The sequence below is a fragment of the Rhinoraja longicauda genome, chromosome 23, assembly GCF_053455715.1.
Source record: "Rhinoraja longicauda isolate Sanriku21f chromosome 23, sRhiLon1.1, whole genome shotgun sequence".
In the NCBI taxonomy this organism is placed as follows: Eukaryota; Metazoa; Chordata; class Chondrichthyes; order Rajiformes; family Arhynchobatidae; genus Rhinoraja; species Rhinoraja longicauda.
This window is the reverse complement of record NC_135975.1, coordinates 28,424,949-28,436,913: the sequence shown is the minus strand read 5'-3', so window position 1 is coordinate 28,436,913 and position 11,965 is coordinate 28,424,949. Positions and strand designations below refer to the sequence as shown.

Sequence of the window (11,965 nt, the reverse complement as noted above, 5' to 3'; positions counted from 1 at the left end):
TCCCTTAAGTTCAAAATTTTGACACACGTTTTGTTTTGTTTAGTTTAGGTTTAGTTTGGTTTAGTTTAGTTTATTTATTGTCACGTGCATTGAGGCAAACTTGGTGAATGGGACTAGCTTAGATGGGGCATCCTGGTCAGCATGAACAAGTTGGGCTGAAGTGTCTGTTTCCATGTTGTCTGACACTATGACATTTTGAATATCCTCACAGCTAACATCACCTGTAGCAAACTCCAACAGTGGAAGTAGACACAAGGAATTATAGATGCTGGAATCTTGAGCATAACACAAAGTGCTGGAGTAACTCAGCGGATCATGCAGCTTCTCTGAAGGACATGGATGGACGACATTTCGGGTCGGGACCCTTCTTCAGACTGACCCGCTGAGCTCCTCCAAAACGGAAACAGAAGCGGGCAGTATATTGATGGGAATAAATTGGTAGCGGGCGGCGAAGATGCTGGAGTCAATTATAAAAGACAAGATTATTAAGGCGTTGGACACGTTAGAGGCAGGAAACATGTTCCCAATGTTGGGGGAGTCCAGAACCAGGGGCCACAGTTTAAGAATAAGGGGTAGGCCATGTAGAACGGAGATGAGGAAAAACTTTTTCAGTCAGAGAGTTATGAATCTGTGGAATTCTCTGCCTCAGAAGGCAGTGGAGGCCAATTCTTTGAATGCATTCAAGAGAGAGCTAGATAGAGCTCTTAAGCATAGCAGAGTCAGGGGGTACGGGGAGAAGGCAGGAACGGGGTACTGATTGAGAATGATACCATTGAATGTCGGTGCTGGCTCGAAGGGCCGAATGGCCTACTCCTGCACCTATTGTCTATTGTCACAGTGGCTCAGCTGGTAGAGCCACTGCCTCACAGCGACAGAGACCCAGGTTCCATTCTGACCTTGGGTGTTATCTGTGTGGAGTTTGTACGTTCTCCCTGTGACCATGTGGGTTTCGTCCGGGTGCTCCGGTTTCCTCCCACATCCCAAAGACGTGCAGGCGTGTAGGTTAATTGGCCCTCTGTAAATTGCCCCGAGTGTGTAAGGAGTGGATGAGAAAGTGGGATAACATAGAACTCGCGCGAACGGGTGACCTATGTTCGGCGTGGACTCGGTGGGCCGAATAGCCAGTTCCAACGCTGTATCACTAAACTAAAAGTAAATGTAGCTTTTGTTTCTTATTGATATGTGCACCAAAGCACGTTTTGCCGACAAAAAGCATTGCTCAGTGCTGTAGGTGTGGTTTAGTTTTGGAACTGTTCACCTCAAGAAACATCCTGACAGGCCAAAATCTGTCCACTTGCATCTTAAGTCATTTAAAAAAAAAATAGATAACATCTGGCACAAGCTAGAACTCATTGTACAATGTAACGCGGGCCTTTCATCAGGCAATCGCCAGGGGTCATTTGGATTCCTTAGCCAAACGGAAGGCTTTCTGTCCGTAACAGCCTTTCACGCTTCGTTGAGCTCAGTAACCACACCTGCAGGTACGCTCACATTAGCTCTGAGCAGGGCTGCCCAACACCACACCTTGGCTGGGACGGACAGCTGCTAACTGATGCCTTGCCAAACGCAATGCAGCAGAAGCACCTTGCAAGAAAAAAAGATCCCAGAACACAGGACAGTGCAGCACACGAACAGGCCCTTCGGCCCACTATGTCTGCGCCGAACATGGTGCCTAGACTAACCCTTATCTGCCTGCATGTAAGCTTTATCCTGCCATATGCATGCGCCTATCTAACTGTCTCTTAAACGCCACTATCGTATCTGCCTCCACCACCACTCCTGGCAGTGATTTCCAGGCTCCCACCACCCTCTGTGTAAAAATACTTGGCCTGAACATCTCCTTTAAACTTTGCCACTCTCATCTTAAAGTTATGTCCTCCAGTCTTTGACATTTCCACCCTGGGATAAAAGTTCTGACTGTCGACCCTATCTACGCCTCTCATCATTTTATACACTTCTATCGGAACTCCCCACAACCTCAGCCATTATTGTCCAACCTCTCATTGTAACTAATCCACTCTAATCCTGGCAGCATTCGTATAAACCTTTTTGTACCCTCTCCAAAGCCCCCACACCCTTCCTGAAGTGGGCGAGCGTAACTGCATGCAATACTCCAAACGCGGTCCAACCAAAGTCCTATACAGCTGCATCATGACTTCCTCATTCTTATACTCAATGCCCACCTCAAGCATACCATACGCCTTTTTCACTCAGAAAAAAACTTTTTCACCCAGAGAGTTGTGAATCTGTGGAATTCTCTGCCGCAGAAGGCTGATTCTCTGGTTGCTTTCAAGACAGAGTTAGATAGAGCTCTTAAAGGTAGCGGAGTCAAGGGGTACGGGGAGAAGGCAGGAGCGGGGTACTGATTGTGGATGATCAGCCATGATCACAGTGAATGGCGGTGCTGGCTCGAAGGGCCAAATGGCCCACTCCAGCACCTACTGTCGAATGCCTTCTTTACTACTTCATCTACATGTGTGGACACTTTCAAGGAGCTATTGACATGAACCCCAAGATGAAAGCAGAACAGAGCATATGGATCACAAAGAGTTGTTGTTCCACACACATCACACGGTTTTGGAAGGGTCCCGACCCGAAACGTCACCTATCCACATTCCCCAGAGATGCTGCCTGACCCACTGAGTTGCTCAAGCACTTTAGGTCTTGCTTTGTAAAGCAGCATCTGCAGTTCCCTGTGTCTCGAGGCAGCTTTTGTACTGAATGAGGCATGCTCACAAACTAAAGAGGGCTTGGACAATGCCACATATGAGTTCCCAGATAATCAGCTGTAATAGTCAAAGGAAAGTAGCTCTAATTGCTAAAGTGTCTGAGATATAGCATGAGGATGAATGGTTACATGCAATGGCGGCACGGTGGAGCGGCTGGTAGAGCCGCTGCCTCACAGCGCCAGAGACCCAGGGTCGATCCTGACCTCGGGTGCTGTCTGTGTAGAGCTTGCACATTCTCTCTGTGACCGAGTGGGTTACCCCCGGGTCCTCCGGTTTCCTCCCACGTCCCAAAGACATGCGGGTTTGTACGTTAATTGGCCCTCTGTGAATTGCCACCGGTGGATGCAAAAGTGGGATATCATAGAGCTAGTGTAAACGGGTGGTTGATGGATGGTGCGGACTCGGTGGGCCGAAGGGCCTGCTTCCATGTTGTATCTCTGAGCATTGGTGCTGCAATAGGAAGCTGCCACTCCTGCACCATCTAGAACGCCGAGAGCTATATTTTGCACTCTGTATCTTCCTTTCCGTTCTACCTGGTGCTCTTGAACTTGGCTTGGGTATTTATGCACAGTATTATCCGATCTGTTTGGATAGCGCGCAAACAAAAGCTTTTCACTGTACCTCGGTGCACGTGACCATAATGGACCTAAACCTGAAGGCAGACTTCACAGAGGGAGTGGGACAGAGAATTAAGGAGGGGTGGGACTGGAAGCTCAGGGTCACCCTAGCAGACAGAATGAACGTGCAAAGGAAAGCACTCACCAAATAATGAATCGATTTAATAAAAAAGAGCAATGAATGAAAAAAATTCAGACTACATATATTTTAATAGGTTTCATTTTTATTAAACATTGAAAATTATCAACGTTTCCTGATATTCGTTACTGAGGTTAATGTGATTTACAGTGCAGGCGGGTATTGCTAAAGTCCACAATGTCTCCTAACAGACAGCTGCAAATTTTTGGCCAATTTGCCTCCAAATGGTAGATTTGGTGATCCTATAATTCCAGCAGTGTGGATTTGAATTCATGTGTAGGAAGTAACTGCAGATGCTGGTTTACACCAAAGATAGACACGAAATGCAGGAGTAACTCAGCGGGTCAGGCAGCATCTCTGGAGAAAAGCAATAGGTGACGTTTCGGGTCGAGAGCCTTCTTCAGACTGAAGGACTTCAGAGTCTTTCAGGGTCTCGACCCGAAACATCACCTATTCCTTTTCTCCTGAGATGCTGCCTGACCCGATGAGTTACTCCTGCATTTCGTGTCTATCTGCGGATCAGAATTCATGTTGCAACCCCACTTCAGGGAGCCAGTTTCCCAAGAGGAAGGGGATTGACTGCAGGCGTGGGATCATCAGAGGATGTGTAGTGCACAGTCGGGAGCAAATAGATCGATATTTAACTGAGCCAGTCGCCATGTACAGCACTTACACTTAGAGATTATCCATTTACTACCTCAACACACTTTTAAATCTTTCAGAGAACATTAATTAAAAGGCGAATTTCTTCAACCTCACTTGATCAAATTACTTAAAAATATACACATTTTAGCCCTCCCGACAAACTTGTTCAGAGCAGGGCCATGTGAAGAAGAGGCAAGGAATATAACAAAACTGATGCTTTTTAAAAACTGGAACAGATTCGTATTTTCAAAGTTCCAGCGGCAGCAAGAGTCAGAAGGTAAGGAATGATTGAGAGACTGAGAACACACGAGCATATTCTAGCAGTGACACACGTCCTTTCAAGCCATGGGCAACTCATGAGCTGCCGCATACCTTCCTGTCACGTGATGATAGATCTGAGGGAAAAAAATTTAAACTGTATAAAAGCGCATTTAAAAGCAGAACATAGCACAGTGCAGCACAGGGACAGGCCCTTCAGCCCACAACGTCAATGCCGAACACGGTCAAGTTAAACTCATCTCCTTTGCTTGCATGTGATCCATATCCCTCCATTACCTGCATGTGAACCATATCCCTCCATGTGATCCATATCCCTCCATTACCTGCATGTGAACCATATCCCTCCATGTGATCCATATCCCTCCATTACCTGCATGTGAACCATATCCCTCCATGTGATCCATATCCCTCCATTCCCTGCATGTGATCCATATCCCTCCATGTGATCCATATCCCCCCATTCCCTGTGCCTATCTAAAACTTCTGAAATGCCACTATTGTATCTGCCTCCACCACCACCCCTTGCAGCATGTTCCAGGCACCCACCATCCTCTGTGTCAAAAACTTCCCCCGCACATCTCCTTTAGACTTTGCCCTTCTCACCTTTAAGCTATGCCCCCTAGTCTTTCACGTTTCCATCCATAGAAAAAGGTTCTAACGATCTACCCTATCTGTGCATCTCATAATTTTATTATTATCTGATGCTCCAGAGCACACAGTCCAAGTTTGTCCAACCTCTCGTTGTAGTTAATACCATCTATTCAAGGCTGCTTTGTACACCCTCTTCTACACCCTCCTCAGTCTCCACATCTTTGCTCTCATGACCAGAACTGCACATGATACTCCAAATTCGACCCAACCAAAGTCCTATGAAGCTGCAACATGACGTCCTGGCTCATACTCAATGCTCTGGCCTATGAAAGCAGCATACCGTATGCCTTCTTTGCCAGCCTTTATCAGGGACCCATGATCCCCCCGCACATCATGACTTACTGACTCTTCAACTCAATGCCTCATCCGATGATTACGCATTTAACAGACATTCTCGGCAGGTCAACAAACATTGCCAAAAGCATAAGCAGCATTATGAAAGTTTATTAAAAGTTCTACTGGAATCCTAACCTGTCTTTCGATGTCCGTCAGCAAAGTACTGGCCCCCAATCGGAAGAGTTGTGGGGTGAGCCAGGAATCGCCCAGCTCTTCCTTCATCAACGTCAGCCAGGACAGCGCATCCTTTGCTTTGCGAATGCCGCCTGCCGGTTTAAACCCAACCTACAAGGCACAAGATAACATTGAGGGAGGCAGATTCAGGGACCGTTTCTTCCCAGCTGTTATCAGGTAACGGAGACATCCCACCTCAACCAGAGAGCGATGCTGAACTACTATCGACCTCATTGGTGACCCTCGGACTATCTTTGATCGGACTTTACAGGGTTTACCTTGCACGAAACGTTATTCCCTTAACACGTAAGTGGCTGGATTGTAATCATGTATTGTCTTTCCGCTGACTGCCTAGCTGTTCAGTGTACCTTGGCACACGTGACGATAAACTGAGCTGCCAAGGTTTCAGCTCACAAATGCACTCTCAAGACATTCTCAAAAGCAAGACACAAAGTGCTGGAGTAGTGGGTTAGGCAGCATCTCCGGAGAACATGTATAGGTGACTTTTCAGGTTAGACAGATTGTAGTGGGGGGGGGGGGGGGGGGGGGAAAGCTGGGGGTGGGACAAAGCCTGGTAAGTGATACGTGGATACAGGTAAGGGGGGGGTATATTTGGCAGATAGTTGAACAAAGGCTAGAAGTGAAAAGAAGACAAGAGGAGGCTAAAGGAGACAAAAGGAAGAAGTAGCTTACATCCCAACGGTGTGAACATTGCATCCCTACGCACCACGGTGTGTACTGGTGGATATTGTGGGTAAAAAACAGTTTTTCTTGAACTGATCTCCCCCTCCCCCCCCTTCCCTTCTTCTCTTCCCTGTGCCTCACCTGGATGTGCACCTATTCCTCCTATTATCCACCCCCCTTGTCCTTCCACCCCCCCCCCCCCCCATCTCCTTCCACCTATCTCCCTTCCTCTGGCTTCACATTTGCCACTGTGTATTCTTTACCCACTGTGTACTCTGGAATTTAGAAGGATGAGAGGGGATCTTATTGAAACATATAAGATTATTAAGGGATTGGACACACTAGAGGCAGAAAAAAAAAGTTCCTGATGTTGGGGGAGTCCCGAACCAGGGGCCACAGTTTAAGAATAAAGGGTAGGCCATTTAGAACGGAGATGAGGAAAAACCTTTTCACTCAGAGAGTTGTGAAGCTGTGGAATTCTCTGCCTCAGAAGGCAGTGGAGGCCAATTCTCTGGATGCTTTCAAGAGAGAGTTTGATAAAGCTCTTAATGATAGCGGAGTCAAGGGTTACTGATTGAGAATGATCAACCATGATCACATTGAATGGCGGTGCTGGCTCGAAGGGCTGAATGACCTACTCCTGCACCTAGTCTATTGTTGTACCTTGTAACCTGTCCTCTTGTGATAGTTTCTGATAGCCCGTACCATCACCAGGGCAACAGGAAATGTGGCGTTTACCCCTTCTTTTCCTGTAGATGTTTTTATAAAATCAGAACCTTAAAATAAAGAAGGAAACAACGTCATTGAAAATTATCTTTGAAGTTAGTAAAGTAAAAGCCTTTTTTTTTATGAGATATATTTTCAAATAAAGTATCATCGGATAGAAATTCTGCACAACTACTTAAAGCTCTTATTCACAAAATGCTGGAGTAACTCAGCAGGTCAGGCAGCATCTCGGGAGAGAAGGAATGGGTGACGTTTCGGGTCGAGACCCTTCTTCAGACTGATGTCAGGGGGGCGGGACAAAGGAAGGATATAGATAGAGACAGGAAGATAGAGGGAGATCTGGGAAGGAGGAGGGGAAGGGAGGGACAGAGGAGCTATCTAAAGTTGGAGAAGTCGACGTTCATACCACCGGGCTGCAAACTTACACTACTTAAAGCTCTTAACTGTGGAAAAGTGTTGTAGGAACTCAACGGATCATGCAGTATCTGTGGAAGGAATGGACACACGTTTCAGTCTGGGTCCTTTTCTGTTTAAGGGTGAGTGAGTGAGCGTGCATGAGTGTGAGTGAAAGGTCTTGACCCGAAACGTCGCCTGTCCATTCCCTCCACATATGCCGCCTGACCCTCTGAGTTCCTCCAGCACTTTGTATTTTGCTCAAGATTCCCGCATCTGCAGTTCCTTGCATTACCGCTTCTTAACTCTAGAATTGGTTTCACGAACGATTTGATAACAATGTTGTTAAATAATAAAAATAATTATAATTAATAGCGTTGGTAAAATTAAATGCAAGTACTACATTTCTCCAAGAATTCCATTTGGCTGGTAGTAATGGAGTCAAAGAAATTTAAAAAAGAATGAATGCGCTGAGCCAAAATGTAATTAATATGAACAGCATAGTCTCAAAATGGAAAAGATCGAAAGAAGTTAGAAGATAGTGGGGATGAAATCAAGGAACATTGTGGTTCAGTTGGTAATGACACTTGATGTGAAGGTTATCCTCATAGACTTCAGCAAACAATCTTGCCTAATATTTAAGTGCAGCCATTGTGCCATTTAACCTGGGCAACTCGAATGCCCATGAATGAATGATTGAATGAATGAATGAATAGGTTTATTGGCCAAGTAGGTGCATATACAAGGAATGTGCCTTGGTGCTCCGCTCACAAACGACAACACAAACATACAGTTAACAATTAAGAATAAAGCATAAACACATCAAAACTATAAGGATACACCATTACGGTGTAAACATGTGGGTGAAAGTAAACCAGAGCAAAAAAGAGACTACAGACTTTGGTTATTGAGTAGAACTACCACTCGTGGAAAAAAGCTGTTTTTATGTCCGGCTGTGGCTGCTTTGACAGTCTGGAGTCGCCTTCCAAAGGGAAGTGCTTCAAAGAGTTTGTGGCCAGGGTGAGAGGGGTGAGAGGGGTCAGAGATGATCTTACCCGCTCGCTTCCTGGCCCTTGCAGTGTACAGTTTGTCAATGGGGGGGAAGGTTGTAGCCAACAACCTTCTCAGCTGAGCGAACGATTCCATGCAGCCTCCGGATGTCGTGCTTGGTGGCTGAGAATGATGGAGACCATGATGGAGAAGGTGAAGACGGCTCCATGGTAGCAGTATAGAATTGGACCACCATTGCCTGTGGCAGATTGTGTTTCCTCAGTTGCCGCATGAAGTACATCCTCTGTTGGGCCTTTTTGACTGTGGAGTCGATGGTTCCAGAGGGTGGTAGACACTGCTTGGTCCATCATGGTCTTGCCCACCATATAAGGGATCTGCAGGAGTTACTGCCCCAAAAAGGGGTGCTTGACTTGAAATTGGAGAATTCAATGTTCATACCGTTGTGTTGTAAGCTGCCTGACTGGAATGCGAGGTGCTGTTCCTCCAGTTTGCAAGAGGCCTTATTGCAATGAGGGAATGAGTAAGTACGTTGTACATTAAAAATAAGTGCGTGCCCAGGATGGTTTAATCAGTAATAACAATGAACTGCAGATGCTGGTGTATACCAAACATAGACACAGTGCTGGAGTAACTCAGCAGGTCAGGCAGCATTCTGGAGAAAATGGATGGGTGATGTTTCGGGTCGGGATGATTCTTCAGATCTGTTTGAGAATGTGTGTGAGTGTGTATGAGAGTGTGTGTGAGTGTGAGAGTGAGTGAGAGTGTGTGTGAGCAAGTGAGTGTGCGAGAGTGAGTGAGAGTGTGTGTGTGTATAGAAACATTTAACCGTTTAATGGTTTAATCTGCGTCTGTCCTGCATTAGCATCCTGACATCTTTTCAACTGGACCAAAGCGTAGGACAAGGGAAATCCATGCACCTCTTCTAACAGGCATCAGATTTCTGTAAGGTATTTTGGATGAGATCCTAAAACAAGCTCAAAATGCAATGTGCCAGAGAGTGAACCCCATCTACGCTGTGTGCAGAGAAGAGTGCCACAGTGACCATGTTGAGTGTGCAGAACCAAGGTCACCAGCAGCCCATCTATTCAGAGGGAAGTGTGTGTGTGGAAGATAAGGCATGGGTGGGTGTTGTGGAGCTTACCTTTCTCATGCAGCTCTATGTCTCCCTATCATTGGAAGCCATCCAACAGACTACCCTCTGCAAGAGGCAGCTTGCCAAGTAAAGCCGGTAGGATTTGGGCATGATCTCCGGAGAATAGCATTGTAAGAGTCAAATGGCTTTGATCTGGCCACAGGCAAACCTCAGAAGGATTCCAAGGAGTAAGCCTTCAAACATACTGCGAAGGGCTTATTATCTGGGGTTGGAAATGCACGTGAGCGGATAACAGAAGATAACAGCGAGGTGAAGCCCCCACCAAATGGGACATCAACCTTTTGCAATGGAGACGGTGATGTTTGAAGCACTGGGAAGTTTGGCTAGCCTGCCAAAGCCGCCACCCCCCGCCGTCTCCTCCATGCACTCCAGCCACTGACTGATCCTTCCTTGTGGATAATATCACACCCACTCATCACATCGCCTTGTCCATTCCACAGATAACCGACGGGGAGATTCAGTGTGATCTGCTTTAGCTGTGCCCCATCTGCACTAGCCCTACCTGCCCATATTTGGTCCATATTCCTCTAAACCCAGTCCAAGTGTCTTTTAAATGTTGTTATAGTACCAGCCTCAGCTACCACCTCTGGCAGCTTGTTCAATATACCCGCCACCCTCTGTGTAAAAAAGTTGTCCTTCAGGTTCCAATTAAGATGTCCATATTCAGAGCACGATCGACAGGAAAAAAGTAACCGCTGTGTTTAAAGGCGGCACGGTGGCGCAGTGGTAGAGTTGCTGCCTTACAGCGCCAGAGACCTGGGTTCAATCCTGAATACGGGTGCTGTCTGTACGGGGAGTTTGCACGTTCTCCCCGTGACCTGCGTGGGTTTTCTCGGAGATCTCTGGTTTCCTCCCACAGGTTTATAGGTTAATTGGCTTCTGTAAATTGTCCCTAGTGTATGTAAGTTAGTGTTAGTGCACAGTGACTGCTGATCGGTGTGGGCTCAGTGGGCCGAAGGACCTGTTATCCGTGTTGCATTTCCAATCTAAACAAAACTGAACTAAAGAGTTGCTTATTTATGAAGATAGGTAATTAACGTTTTTAGATGATATCTGAACCAATGAACGGCTTCACTGGAGGAATGTGTGCTGTCCTTGGTTTCAGGGAGTGGCTGGGTGCAGGGAGAGGGCACAGATTCTGACCTTGCTATTAATAATAAACACTGCGACTTGTGGCTAGAAGTAGCTAGACTTATGGCTCTGTCCTCTGCTTCTTGAAAAACTCCAAACAATATTTTTAAAGTGATTAGGGAAAGAAAGTTCAGTATTTACTACCTCTACTTGTTGACTGGTGTGCTGGACAATCAATGATATGAGCATTCAATATTTACCCACCTATCCCTCCCCACCTGCTCCTTCATCGCCCAATTCTGATCCCCATCCCACACAAGATCCCTAAATTGGATCAGTCACTCACGGAAAGGCCATGCAAGGCAGATGCAAATACATTTCTGCACCCTGAGAGCAGTGAGTATTTGGAATCTCTCAATTAGGAGAACTGGCAATATTCAAGGTCGAGAGTGATCAATTTTCGAGTACGAGACTATGTATCTTCCCCTTTGCTCTCTCTATTGTTTAGTTTAGTTCAGAGATACAACATGGGAAACATGGCCTTCGGCCCATTGAGTCCACGCCAACCATCGATTACCTATCACACTAGTTCTTTGCCATCCAACTTTCACATCCACTCCCTACACTCTCGAGGCAACTTACAGAGGTCAATTAATCTACAAACCCACACGTATTCAAGACGTGGGAGGAAACCGGAGCACCCGGATGAAAACCCATGTGTTCCCAGGGAGAACATGCAAACTCCACTCAGACAGCATCTGAGGTCAGGATCAAGCCCATGTCTCTGGTGCTGTGAGGCAGCTACACTACCAGCTGTGCTACCGTGCCACTCTACTTGAGTATGATCATATATCTTATCTGTTTGATGGTATATGAATATGGTATATCTTACCTGTTTGATGGCATGCAAAACAAAGCCTTGCACTGTACCTCGGTACACATGACAATAATAAACCTAAACTTAGGGATATGTAATTAGTTGAGGTAAGAGTTGATGAGGTAAAACGTTGGCACGAGGACAAACAGACTGCTCCTACATTCCATTTCATATTTTTAATACAAAGTATGAGGTAGCCAACATCAAGCAGAGGAAATTAAGTTAAAGTACTTGGACGGAGGAGAGAACATCTGTTCCAAACTATCAGTCGAGATTGGATGGAAAAAGGGCCAAATATATATTAAATAATGAGAAAGTGGTGTCCAGAGGGATCTTGAATCTCGACCAGAGACGTTACAAATCCATGTTCTTCAGAGACGCTGCCTGACCCCTTGAGCTATTCCAGCACTTTTTTTTAATAAACCAGCATCTGCAGTTTCCTATTTCTACATTCTTGGGGAGGATTTCTGCGTTCTTAAG

The 11,965-nt window shown here is 46.1% G+C and overlaps 1 protein-coding gene across 2 annotated transcripts in view; it reads right to left on the bottom strand.

Moving 5' to 3' along the window:
- Positions 1-3,567: 3,567 nt before the first annotated feature.
- dera (deoxyribose-phosphate aldolase (putative)) overlaps positions 3,568-11,965 on the bottom strand; it is a 43,663-nt gene continuing 35,265 nt past the window's right edge. For both annotated transcript variants that reach the window (XM_078419943.1, XM_078419944.1), the window contains 3 exons: positions 6,918-7,030; positions 5,532-5,681; positions 3,568-4,525 (listed from right to left, as the gene is read on the bottom strand). In XM_078419943.1, coding sequence (XP_078276069.1) covers positions 4,469-4,525; positions 5,532-5,681; positions 6,918-7,030 — 320 coding nt within the window. In that variant the 3' untranslated portion in view covers positions 3,568-4,468. The remainder of the gene's footprint in view (positions 4,526-5,531; positions 5,682-6,917; positions 7,031-11,965) is intronic.